The sequence below is a fragment of the Quercus lobata genome, chromosome 4 (genome assembly GCF_001633185.2).
Source record: "Quercus lobata isolate SW786 chromosome 4, ValleyOak3.0 Primary Assembly, whole genome shotgun sequence".
Lineage (NCBI taxonomy): Eukaryota > Viridiplantae > Streptophyta > Magnoliopsida > Fagales > Fagaceae > Quercus > Quercus lobata.
In genome coordinates, this window is record NC_044907.1 from 73,796,087 (window position 1) to 73,810,460 (window position 14,374).

At 33.1% G+C, this 14,374-nt stretch overlaps 1 protein-coding gene across 3 annotated transcripts; it reads right to left on the reverse strand.

Annotated features, from left to right (window-relative positions):
• Nucleotides 1-652: 652 nt before the first annotated feature.
• On the reverse strand, nt 653-9,708 carry LOC115986854 (protein NARROW LEAF 1-like). Of its 3 annotated transcripts, none has more exons than XM_031110201.1 (6): nt 9,506-9,708; nt 7,232-7,738; nt 6,901-7,044; nt 3,466-3,706; nt 2,147-2,638; nt 653-1,313 (listed from the first exon to the last, which is right to left on the reverse strand). In XM_031110201.1, exons 2-6 carry the CDS (start codon nt 7,724-7,726, stop codon nt 880-882), a joined length of 1,806 nt encoding a protein of 601 aa, XP_030966061.1. In that variant the 5' UTR covers nt 7,727-7,738; nt 9,506-9,708; the 3' UTR covers nt 653-879. The 3 variants fall into 3 exon arrangements, with proteins under 3 accessions (XP_030966061.1, XP_030966062.1, XP_030966064.1); XM_031110202.1 differs by having other exon boundaries at nt 9,502-9,708; XM_031110204.1 differs by lacking the exon at nt 9,506-9,708 and adding an exon at nt 9,090-9,422.
• Between the last annotated feature and the right edge of the window lie 4,666 nt (nt 9,709-14,374).

Below are 14,374 nucleotides of genomic sequence, written 5' to 3' on the forward strand. Positions count from 1 at the left end.
ATAGCTGAGCCCCACCACTTTTCTCTCCCCCTCCCCCTCTCATCCAAACACCATTCCCACCCATTTTCTCTCCTATTTTCCACTCTTTTTTTTCCATCCTCTCTAAAATCCACCCATCCAAACATAGCCTTAGGCTGAAATTACAAACAAATTACAAAAAATTGACACGGAATAACCTATCAAAAAAAGAAAAAGAAAATTGACACGGAATCAAGCCAACTAAAACAACACAAATATTCACAACTTAACAGTAAGTAATATCAATTAATCTTTGATAAGTAGAAAGAAAATATATTAATAGCTGAAGCTTCATCTTTGAATGCAAGGAAGGACCCTCTCAAAGAAATGTGAAGGGGACAACTAAAATAAGGGGAAAATTTTGTTATTAAAAAAAACCAAAAGGTTTTGAACAACTGACAACAGCAGAAGTTATTGCAACAATAAGAATAAAAATATTAAAATATGGTTTAATATATTCCAGGAATGAAAGTTCTAATTGATATTCACAGTAAAAGTTTATTTATTTCTCTCCAAAAAAAAAAAAAATTTCTTAGCCAAGTTCACTGTCTTACTTGTAAAACTACACTTTTCATGGGACCTGTTATAAACAGGACAAGGTTTTTAGAAGACGTGTTAAAGAAAGAGGTGGGGATTTGCCGTTATTTAATGAGAGGAAAGATATGGCCAATCTTCTTCTTTAAGAGCTCAACAAAGGGAATCTGGAATCACAAATCTTTCAAGAACATCATTACAACGGTTAATTTGGAAGCTCACTTCCAGATTTCTGTTGTTTGAGCTGAAATTTTTACTTATAAAAACATAAGTATGATCAACGGTTAGAAAGTTTCAACATTATACAATCCGCGTGCAAAATTTGATTCACTTAGGTTCTTCTGAACTAGTTGAAGCATCTGAACGCCTTCTCTTGGCTTCATTGTCACCCAAATGTAATGAAACACAAATATCTTCGTCACAGCCATTCCTCAATGAAGAGAGATTCTCCGAGATGGCCTTAACCTGTATAATATTTTGGTGTAGTGGGGACTGTCTGGTGAAGCTTGGAATGAATTGATGTTCAACACTAGGAGCCACCTTGATCCCATCTTCCAGATGAAACTCTGTTTCCAATAGTGATGGGTTCATTGTTGGGCTGCTGCGTTCGACTTCTAGAGGGAGGTGCTGAATCTGAAGACCCAGTGGTTCAAATTTGTCCTCAGGTTTGTCCTTTGGCAGCATTCCATCCAGAGTTGAGGAGTCTCCAACAGTAGACCCGATTGCTGTCGCTGACATAGCTCTTTGTTCTTGCACTGCCACTTTAAATAACAAAAGCACACCCATGGAATCATTATAGGGCAATATAAAGGAGGCATTTGTCTATATTCTTACAAAAATTTATAAACCAGTTCAATATTCTATTTATGCCTGAAATATATCTGGTTTTTCATTTATCCTTAAATTATGTACATCCCTTTGTGTGTGTGCATGTGCACGTGTGTTTTTTTTTTTGTAGCTAGGATTAGGAGGATATTCATATATCTCCCTTTTTCAGATGATGTGGAAACACATCAAGGCATTGCCCTTTGGACTCACCCCGTGGGGAGTAAACCACAAATACATGATCCCATCTGCCAAAATCGTGTATCAGGTAATTCAAGAGAACTCCTAATAGGAGTCGAACCAAGGATGTTTGGGTTTACAGCTCATCTCAAGCCTCCAACTACTAGGCTGCACTCCTAATGGTTTCATGTATATCCTACAATTATGTTTTTATTTATTTTTTATTGATGAATCCTTCAATAATGTTTCTGCTACTACACTGGATTTGTTTCTTTATGAGCCAAATGAAGTACCCCTTATATTCTTAGATGAAGCTTTCCTTCCAATTTTTCTAAAATACCAAAACACAATCACATTGACCCCCCCCTAAAACAACTCTGTTAACTTTAAATAATGAAATCCTCACTAATGAAAGCATATCTTGGTTTTCCTGATTTGCAAAAAAGTTCACTAGCAGCTTTTGATGGTAGGGGCAAGAATGATGAAAATTAGAATAATTATGTCCAATAATTATAAATCCAGTCAGACAGATCAGATACAAAATAAACATGCTGGTACCAACAAAATAGGCATCTGTCAGGGCACAAACCTTTAAGTCCTTCATCAGATATGATTAGATCAAGTTCAAGGAGATTGAGAAGGCGCCCAAGATCGACCCCACTTGTCCAATTTTCAGGAGGTTGGCCTACTTTTAGTTTAAGTCGGCCCCGGTTAGCAGTTCCACCCCATATGATTCCGATTGGCCGTGGCTTCTCACTCTTGAACATGATGAGACTTCCACTATCTCCTTCAAGGTCAAATGTCTGTTGGTTCTCACCCACAACAAGAAAGTCGGTTAAGAAGCATATACCTTTCTCATCATTGTACTCGAGAGCATAGGCCAATACAGTTCCTGCCGTCAAGCCAGAACTTCTTCCAACCTTCATCACCTGCTGCCCAATAAGGCTACTGATTGGAGACTGCAAGTCTATAATTTTGACGTCACCAATTTCTCCTACACCTTTCACTGATGTAGTAACGGTGGACATATCAAAATCATCAGCAAAAGGAATGAATGACCCATCTGCTCTTACGAATGTCTCTGCAGAGGTACCAAATAGCAATGTGAATATTTGTAGGCATCAGGATACAATAAGGTTATTAAATTAATGAGATATCTGTAGTAAGATAATGTAACAACAAAGGGAGAAAATTTCTTTAAAAAAAAAAAAGAGAGAGAAATATTTAAGAGCTGCAACCAAAAGGAATAAAAGAAAAATTAAGGACTCTAAGAGATGTATCTAAGGAGGAAAAAGAATCCAACATAGAGGAGAAAAATGTTTTTAAGGGATGAGTCACAAATTATATGGAACAGAAAATGAGATAATACTGACTCAAGTTGATGCTACTAAGGCTTTAAGTTTCTCTCTCTACGTTTATAATAACAAGGCTAGGCAAGCAGTTTTGAGGAGCAACTACCAAGTTGGTTCAAGTGTCGATCAATGGAGTTTAGATGAGATGACTAAATAATGGGAACAAATCTAATACAAAGCTCAGTTTATTGAACAAGCATAATGCCAATAAAAGAAAGCAAAATGGTTGCTGAATGTAGTGCTGGGCAAGATGGCACATTACCATCAGGTTAGCTTAAGTTGAAGCAGGATAGTGGAAACCCAACAAAAATTTAGGCAGGATCTTACTCTTACTAGGTTACACCATAATTTTCTCCTTTCTCACATGGATACAAATAGACATGCATGCCATGATGCAGGCTAATTAGAGAACACCTTGACCCTAGTTTAGTGGACTATTAAAAAAAATCTCATATATAAAATCCAAATCAAGGTGGTATTTATGTAGGTCCATAGAGTCTGGGACTGTGTAGCTACACAAATTACATTAATCAGATTAGTACTGGATCCTCATTACCTGGGTTTATTCCAGCAAAGATACCATACCAAAGCTCATCAGTGATGAATGATGTAGCTCTCTCCACTGCACCAAGATATACCCCAGGTCCAAGTGTTGGAGGCAGAGGATGAAACATCTTCTGATTTGGGTAATCCAAGTCAACTGCAACATGACGATTTGTAAGGAAACCAACTTGTCGATTGCCTGTTTGGCTCCTCACAATAGCACCCAAGGTTCCATATGTTTCCTGGCTAGCCACCTAACATAAGCAAAATAGATGGTGTCATTGTCAGCATTATATTAAATGGAAGGCAAGATAATTTAAGGAGCCACCTGAAGAGAATATATAATATAGAAAATGAAAGTAATTAAAAAAAAATTACTACCACTGAAGTACCAGACTAGTAGTATATCAGCTTTAGTATTTATTTTTAATTTGTGACAATGCTTGATTTATGCTCTACTGTTTTCAGATCAAATTTTAAGCTTCCCTTAAGATGGCTCTTCTTGTCAATAGAATGAAATACAACAATATAAGAGGCAGCGTTAGAGATATAGCTAAGCACAAACCAGTTGGAAAAAAAAAAAAAAAAAAAAAATAGAATTCAAAACATGGAGTAACATCTATAAGCTGATAGATGCTAATGTATAGACGCTTCCAACATATATGAACTTAATCTCTTTGATTTTCTGTTCCACATTCCATGATGTCCGAAATGGCTATATAGACATACAAGTACAAAACACCATCACAGGATAATCTGGAGCACAAAATGCAGGAATCTTTGACACTTGTGAGACTCCCATTATAGAACTGCATTTCTTGCAATCCTTGCTTTTCATGATTCCTTGGTGAAACTATATTAAGTGCTCAGCAATGCAAATATTTTATACCACATTTTACTTAGAAACCACAAATATTATTGAATTAAAGTCACAGATCAAATATGCTCTATTCAAGATTCTTAGATTCTTTTTGGTCATCTGCTCTATCTATAGCCACTTCTCCATTTTAAGACTTGGGCTCTAAATATGTTTTCTCACAACCTTGATTTCATTGTTTCCAGCCATGCTCTTGCCCTTGTACTGTCTCTGGCTTGTACAATAGCACTCGATGTGTATGATAGTGACCAAAACATAAACATGTTTCTTTTCCCCTTTGTTTTTAGGGAACTTATTCTCTTCAACCAAAGTTTTACCTAGGAGGTTTTTCTTGATTAAAGGCCCATGGACCTATTAAATTTTGTTCAATGAGGCATGTACTCAGAATACAAGGAATTGATATGCTCTGTTCCAGATCACATTAGCTGGCTTGTAGGATTATTTATAAGAGCTGAAGGTGAGGTTAACCCAAAAACAAACAAAACCAGTTAGTGTGGACGCAAATTTCAAAACAGCTAGAAGAAACATTCCAATAAATTTTATTTATTCAACCAATTTTATGCTGAAATAAGCAACCATAATATTGGCAAGAAAAATAGAGAACAAGAGAGAATAAAAAGTTTCCATTTCAGTCTCACATTTTTGTCAAAGTTACACTAGATATATTTAGTTTTTGAACATGAAAGTTATACAAAGCTACTGGTTTCATGTTCCTAGGATTATTTCTTCAATGATTTATTAATAAGACTATTCAAACATTTAAATGAATTTTCAACACTTACTTGAAATTTCCCTTAAAGTAACAAAGGAATATTTGAATAAAAAAACAGGGGAAAAAAGGTGAGAATTAAAACTCCTTCATATGAAACTAGATGATGCTTAAGGTAGTGAACATCATAATTGATTTTGAAAATTCTAGTTTTGACCCTTGTTAAAAACACAGCGGAATTATTAATTAATTATTGAATTACCTCAATTAAGTGATCCACAATATTATTCACCACAGTTCACCACATACAAAATCATAAAGCAAGAAATAAATAGCAGAAAATACAGGATTTGGTGACAAAGCAGAAAACCAATGAAAAACGTCTCCAAAGGAAAAACCACTCCAAGGATAACATACCCCAACAAGGCAATTCATTATATAAGGAGTTTACAGACTATTCACAAAACCTTTGTGACTAGATTCTATGACTCAGTAGACAACTCACTAATGCCACCACAGCAGCTTCAGAACCTTTGTACTTCTTCCATATGAATCCCTTCACGAAACAAAACCTTTGGTGCACTCCAAGGCACCTCCTTGAAGATTTCTCTATAGTGAACCTCACTAGAAGAGCAAACTCTGTGGTTTCAAACTCTCAAGCACTTTGGATCACAAGTATGGATGAAAAACTAACATGGTTTTCTCATTAAAGCTCAAGGAAGAAAGGCATAGATTTTTCTCTCACAAGCTCTAAGTTTTCAGCCACTCAATCTGTGAAAAAAAATCATGCATAAGGTCCTTTATATAGGTGCTCAAAGTAGGATTTATGTGACGGCTGAAACTAGGATTAAAAATAGATCTGATAATCTGACTTCCTCGACTCACTCAAGCAGGCTTTTAGTGAGGGTCAGCATTTATACATTAGTAACCCACTAGAGTGGATTCTATTCTCACTTGAGCGCCCTCTTCCATTTTTGTTGAGTGAGCTGCAGTCTCGATCTAGTGAGCTGCTTCAATCAACAAGCCTTCATGTCTTTCAAACCAGAATATAACCAAGCTTATAATGATTAAAATTTACCAACAAACTTTGAATTTAGTACAAACAAAGTCATGGAATGGGTCGACACTAAAAACCTAAAAGATTTTATGTTTCATGGAATGGGTCATGAACTTTATGCTGTTACCAATAATGCTGGCATAGCTTAAAAATAATATAACAAAAGGGGTATAACTTGTCCAGGTGCATGCACAGCCTTTAACTTCTGAAAATTGGGGAAAATGTAAAATAAAATATCAAAATGCAGTTAGTCAGACAGGGCAGATATAAGTTCTGCTAGCTGTATGTCTTGATAGCAGTGAAAGCACAGAATTTCATGCAGTTATTTCTGGTTTTCATCAGAACAAGGAGTACATAAATTTAATGTCAGAAGAGACCAACAGAGATTAGACATTTGGATGTTGTGCAAAAGTATATATGAAGAATGTCAAACAAAGTTAATGCACCATAGAAATCCAGTCTTGGCCAATAAGCCAAGCAAAACCATAGAGATCCAAGCACCTAAACGTAAGTGTGTTTTGAATTAAGACTTACTACTCACAAGCTCATGACTCTGCACAAGCCCAGCAGGCTACTGATTTTGCCTTGCTAGATTGCCAATATCGCTCAGAAAGTAATTTTTTTACTTCAAAGAATACAGAACAAAAAACCTTGATAGAGGTGGACACTACCAAGTAACCACACTTTATGTGGTAATTAGCCCAAAAAAAACTGATTGGGCAACTTGTATACAAAGATAGGACTATTAGTTTCTGTCTAGATACTACATGGAAAAATGTATGCTTGCTTGGGAAAGTAAGAATACCTGGGAACCTGAACCAATACACGGATCACCACCACGCAAGTCATCTACAATCTCAGTGTACAATTGTTCTTTTGGAGCAGGCTCAGGTGCACCAAAATAGGAGAATTCTACAACATCCACATCACACCATACGCCACCAGGTCCCTGATTTAAAGATTCAAATGCCTTAATAACTGCTAGTTTAAAAGTAAACTCAGGGCAAGCAGGCATACAGATTATCAACCACTCACCCCACCAAAAAAAAAAGGAAACAAAAGCAGTTTTAAGAAAAATAATAACTAAATAAAAGGAGGATTTGATCAGTAATGTGAAATGAACATCATTTCCTGACCTCTAGGGCAGTAGGGAGACACTGGATGGGGCTGAGCCATTGCTTGTGAACTTTCCTGGAAACAAAAACAAGAATAGCTGGTATGTCGGTTAACACACCCCGTCGAATACGAAATCCAATTGCTGTGCCAAGACTGTAACAACGCAAGATCTTGCTATGAAATGCCCTTATAGTCATGAGTTCAAGCAATGTTGTCGCCTGCTGCCCTTTGGGCAACCGACCAAGAGTTTCAGGTAGCACCCCTTTCTGCAGATTAGCAAAATAGTTTGCCCTCTCTTCAGCAAAATCATTTAATCGGCTTGAAGTAGGCCATGAGAAGTAAGCAGCACTGCTCTCACAGTGCTGTCCAGCTGATGCAAAGGGTTGGAGTGTTGGTGGACTTAATGAAGGCATATTAGAATGACTGCAACCGTTTCTTTCAAGATCCAGAGCTGATTCCTCTGATGGCGTTGAACCAGAGCAACGAAGCCTCATATTATGTCTAGTCCGGTCCATATTTTAGTTTACCTAAAAAAATATGATGAAAAGTGAAAGAAACCAAAGTTAGGTATGATGATATAAGAATCTAAACTCTAAAGGTGAAAGTCAGGAAGAAAAGATAAAAACAGAAAAAATGAGAGGTGCACAATGGCAGCAAAGAAAATTTTGATTCTCTTGCTCGATACATACATAAAGAACGGCTTAAATAAGAATAATTCTAGACGGAATATTGAAGCTTGAATAACGACTACAAAATTATAAAATAGACTCATCAGAATAAGTGGAATTATAGGAACAAAGCATTAACTCCAGGCATCAGCCGATGCACTCAAAATGAAAACAAAACTGAGAATTATATAGGCTCTTCAAAGAAAGAACAAAAACAAAACTTATTTTTCAATTACAGAAGAAAAGAAGGTTAAGAAAAATAAAATGAAGGGCAAAGGAAACATCAGAAGAGTCAGTGTAAAAAAGAAGCTACCAATAGCACCTGCAAACCATTTTAACAAATTTCACCTCAAATTACTAGAAGTTGATTCCCAATCATACATGATCTTTGAGTTCAGACTTCAGGGTATATTACCCAAATTCGTGGGATTTAGTAAAAGTTGAACAGCTACCACATGCATTTATCCCACTACAACAATGATTCTCAATTTACCTTTTTAGGATGTATTCCAAATAATTTAACACAAATGTAACATATCTCAAGTTTCACGGCATGCAGAAGTTTCAACACTGCAATTCATTTCACACAACTTTCGCATATATCTTCATTTAAAACTACTGCCAGTGCCTTAAAGTAGAAAAAGGAAAAGTGGATAAAAACACCATACATTTTGGTTCTTGTCAGAAATGAAAATTAAACAAAATCCAATTTGGCATCTGACACGATGGGCAGATTGGGATTGCAATACCTAATAGTAAGTACACACTAGAGATACGAGGATCCATCAAAGGTGACAGTAAAAGCACTAAGGGTTCCTCAAAGGTGAAATCTTAAAACAGTAAATGAATTTACTAAACATCCTCCCACACTAACAACAGGAATAAAACACCTTAAAAGTTCCATAATCATGATGTCTTCCACTGAAAATAAAGAGAAAGTATGCTTTAAGCCCAAAAATGGCAACTTTATGCACTATCTAATTGAAGAAATAAAATAAAATAAAAACGTAAATTAAGCAAAGAAACCTGAAAAGACATAATAATGCGCCCCAACTTGTTTGGTAATTGAGAAAACTGACTAAAGAATCTGAAAAAGAATCAATCTAAAACCTTAAATCTTCTACTTTGTAGTTTATAAAACTCACATTCACCCAGCATTTTGCAGTTCAAATCAAAGCCAATAGCAAAACATATGTCTCACATATCTTACATTTTCCTAAGATTTCTCAGCAACAAAACTGACCAATCACAAACCAAGTGCCATCCCTTCTGCTCTTCATTTTTTATTCTGTATTTAATGAAAATATACAATCTTTTTTGCACACCAGTGTTTAAAAAAATTTTCTACAACTTTTATCCAAAAGATAAGCCTTAATCTCAAACTGGGTATCTCCAAAAAAAAACCAAAAGGAAGGTAAAAAAAAAATCACATAGCCGATGGTTAACAAGCTGTTCATGAGAGACCCCAGAAAAAGAATACTAGAGAAAAAGCAAAACCAGAAAGCAAAAAGCATACTTTCACTCATACAAGCACTCAAAAAAGTAACACATGCATAAAAATATACATATAAACATATTGAAGCAAAGAGAGAGGAGTAATAAAAGAAGTGAAAAAAACTCACTGACCAGCAAGCAATGTTGAAGGTGCAAACTTTGAAGAACATCTTTCTTTCTTTTCTTCTGCAGAAATTGGCAGCTTGCGTTGCGTTGTATGTACCATGTAACACATCAACAGTGGTTGTTGACATAGAAACCCATGAGAGCCAAGTTTGCATATTAAAATACTACATAAAAAATGTGGTAAAGTAAAGTAAACCTGCGTGCATATATTTTAATGAATCAAATGAAAAAAAAAAAAAAAAAAAATCACTTTATATATATATATGGGGGGAAGAGAGTGGAGTGGGATGTGTTTGACTTGTGGGGGGCTTCATGGTAAGAGCTCTGAGGTTGTCTCTTGGAAGCCACTAGATTGGATTGTGATGTTGAATCTGAGGTTGATCTTCAGATTGTTGATGCAATCCACGGTTTGAGAGAGAGAGCACATGTATCAAGAATACATACCATGTATGTGTGTTTCATACTCATTAATGGGAATCTGGGCTGGAGGTGGATGTTATTTCTGTCTTTTGCTCATATTTTTGAATAGGCAAAAATAATAAATACTATTTACTCCTTACTCTTTTTTAAATAATGTTAGATATTTTATATAATTTATAATTTTTTTTTTTAAAACCTAACTTTTTAAACAACATTTTATAGTTATCATAAAAATGATATTAAAAATGATATTAAAAATTTCTTAAAATAGTTCATTAATAAATGTTTTAAAGACACCCGTTAAGAGGATCCTATAACAAATTGGCATGTTACCTATTATAAAAAGTTAAACATTTATTTATGGAAAATGTGTTACCTATTATAAAAAGTTAAACAATCATTTATGAAAAATGTTAAATGTATTATAAAATGGACAAAGTTTAGTTACAAAATTAGTTATAACTTAAAACTACAACCTTACTCAATATCTTTTTATCGAAGATGAATTTTTACAAATTCATTATTAGATTACATTTTCTTCTTATATTTTCCATGTTTGAAAATTTTCTAAAAAAATTAAAGATTAATAGTTATGTTATTTATAACTTGTTTAAATGGCAAGTTTTTGTAGTTTAGAATTATATATAAAATATAATCTGATAGATCATATAGTAAATAATATCTAATTAACACAAAATTTGACATGTGTATTAAGAGTGTAAAGAACTTGCAATCCAATGGTTAGATTTTTGAAATACGTAGTAATGTTCATGATATTGAGTAAGATTATAACTTTAAGTTTCAACCAATGTTGTAATTAAACTTTATCTTTATAAAATTTACTATGTAAAACTTATAAACGACCGAGAGCTTTATAGACTTTTAGTTCAACTAATATTTTCAAGTGTTTCCAACAAAATTATTTAAGGCTCATATTTTGCTCCAAAACTTTCAAATTATAATTTTTTATAAAAAAAAAAAGTAAAAAACTTACGTATTAATGTTGCATTATATTTGATTACTAAGCTGAAACAATCTAATAAATGATATTTGTATTGTATTTTAATTAGTAACATATTAGTTTGTAAGATCTATGTAGTAAAATTTGTAATATTTTCAACGTCAATCTTAATTTACTGTCATGTTTAAATGGCACTATCATACTCTTATCATAATTTATAAATTTTTTAAAGTAAAATTTAAAATAATTTTAGCTTTTTTAAAATTATTTTTTATAGATAGAAAAAACTAGAGGGGAAAGGGTAGAATTCAAACATCGAATCACATTATAGTACAAAAAATGTCATTATTAGTTTGTTACTAGGTTAGTAGGTTCTTTGAACTTCGTTTACTCTTTAAAATTTAAGTAAGATGTTATAATAAATAAAAAAATTTAAAAAAATAAAAACCAAATTTTTTTTTTTGAGAAAAATAAATAAAGACCAATTTAATGTGTGGAGTCGGGCAGTTCGTACAGTAGGCCTCTTGTCTTGTCCACAGTTAGGCACAATAATTTGAGGGGATTAGAACACGTGACAAACATGCATTTGGTATCACATATTTTATATGTGTGTATATATATATATATATATATATATATATATATATATATACAGCTTGGCTATTACGTTGATGGCACAATGCATGGATAAGGTGCATTTAGTGATGGCAATAAAAAAGAAAAGAAAAAAAGAGTATATTTAGGGTATGTAATAGTGATTATATAGGAATAAAAATATGTATTATATAAAATATAAGATGTTGTAATATAATACTTATTACCATTTATTTATTTGGTGATAGCACAAGATTAAAACTCTAAAGACAATAAAATAAAAATATTTTAAATCAAATTTTCTAAAATACGATTATTATAAAATTACAAATACACTTTTGATAAGGATTAGATTAATAAACCCAATCCGGAATGGAGTGCCTCCAACAAACCCGCAAATAAAATTGCTTTCATTTTATTATATTAAATTTAGAAGTGGCTACATTAGTAATCAGTTGATCTTTCAAAAAATCTTGTGGGTCTTCAATCAAGTGTCCCACAATTGTAAAATTTGACCAGCAAAATACAATCTTACTTGAATAATGGTAAAATACTCAATCTTTTCAAAGTCCTCAATCTTGATTCAATGTCTAGTTTTGCTCTTAACCTAGCATTAGGTAATTTAGTGGAATGCTTTCCTTCCAAGACTTTCAAATATTCGGGCTTAAGCTTATTCTTAGGGTTACCTTCACTTTCATGGTGATATTCTACCAAAGCCTCCACTAGTTTCAAATATTCAACGGAAGTTCACTTTCGTTTAGAATGACCTTGAGAATCAAGTGTATTTGATTCCATATCTAAAAAAACAAATCATAATGCAATTAAAAAACTAACAAGAAAATGGGAAGTTGATAAATAAAATGTAAATAATATACAAAAGCTTAGATTGAACAAGATGATAATTTAAAGAAAGATTAAATATGAACGGTAAGAATTGAGATGGTTTTACCCTTTCCCAATCTTAGTTTTTCCCAAGATGATAACAAAACCATCCCAATAACGTAAATTACTCCAATAGACCATCCCATATTACCCTATGTAAAGTAGCACATAAAGGAACACAATTAAAAAAAAAAAACACAAAACAACCAAAGAGAGAAGAAAGAAAAGCAGCGCATAAAACAGGCTATGTGAAAATATTTGAGAAACTTTGGTTTGTCAATCGTACCAAGGTGACTTTCATTTGACGTATAAATTGAACTTTACAATTTACAAGATGTCTGTAATTTAAATAAATTTACAAGTGATAAACAGGCATATTTACATATAAGTTTACAAGTTTGAATCCTATACATTTCATCTAATATATATCTTCTAGTGTTTATCTTCTTAGTAGGTTTTGAATTGTTTCCAACTATATTCTCTTTATCTGGATTCAAATCCTCTAGATTTTCTAGAGTATTCTACTAATAGATTTATCTAAATCATAAAAGTGTGGTTAGGATTTAAAATTTTTTTATTAGTAGAGCACTTTAGAAAATCTAGAAGATTTAAATCCACTTTATCTACCAGTGGCTGTCTTTCAAACTCTATATATCACCTCCTTTATTTTTTAATTTTCTTGTGACTGCTTGTGTAATCCAGTCATGATAGGTTAATTAACACTATAGAAATTGCAAATATGAAACTTTTGTGTGTAGCCTATTTTATTGTTTTTGAAATCGCAATTATAAAACAAAAGTTTCATAACAATAAAATAAAGTTTCAAAACAACCTGTTCAATCGCAAATAAAGTTTCATGTTCTGTCATTCTAAGCTTGTTTTTGAAAGTGCATAAAGGACACCAACAAAATTTTGAAATTGCAAAAAATACGAGAGAGAGAGAGAGAGGGAGAGAGAGAGAGAGAGGGGTTTATCTATTTTCACCGATAGCCTTTATAGTAGTTGGCTTTATATTTTATATACTGAAAAGTCAAATATTTTATAAGGAATTTAAATTCTTAAGAGTTCAAACTCTTAAGAATTAACATTTTTTAAGATTATAAGTTTTGTCAAGCAAACAACCCATTAACATTTATAACTCCTAATTTTTTATTTGACCAAATAAAATGATTGGCGTTTTAGGGGTGTTTGTTGATCGGAGATCGGGAATGGTTAAAATGTTGGGTTACTTAGTGGATCATTCCATTATAGACATTCCATTTTAAAACTTGCATATAATATAACCTCCGTTGAGGGGTAATGATAATTTTACATCTCGAGGGGTAAATTTTAATTTTGACCGTTGTATCTCCAATCACTTCACATAAAACAATTCTTGAAGTCTTGACAGTTAAAATGACATGTCATTGGCCCTGTTTTTTAACAATTAAAATGCAACTACATGATTGAGTTTGATCATGTGCAATTATGAATTATTGATTTTGATTGGTTTCACGAGGATTTGAATAAAAAATAATGATGTGTAATGAAACTATTTTGTTGGACTAAAATTAATGATGAGGTTGTATGCATTTGATAATCAGGTGATCAAACAATAATGATCCCTTGATTATTGTTGAAATTTCCCTTTAAAAGGGGAAGTTTAATGATAATTGAGGCCATTAATGATAAAATAGAATAAATTTGGCTGAAAATTGGTAAAAATCTTGAAAAACATTCGCGCAAGAGCAGAAAAAGGCAAGAATCATGATTTTTATTTTTTTTTGAAATACAAGAATCATGATCATCACTGGGTTCAAGTGCTGATCTCTTTAACCCCTTTGACTCCATTTATTTTTCTATTTTCGTCTCTTTGCTTGCTCTTCACTTCTACCAAACCCAAGCCAACCCGCCTACCCCTTTTAGAGCATTCTCACTTTACTATAAGTAGAGGGAACAATCTCACTCTGAAGCACCCCACTTCCCCATAGCTCTAGAGAAAAGCAAAAATGAAAAGTCATTGTGCATTTGATCTTCCT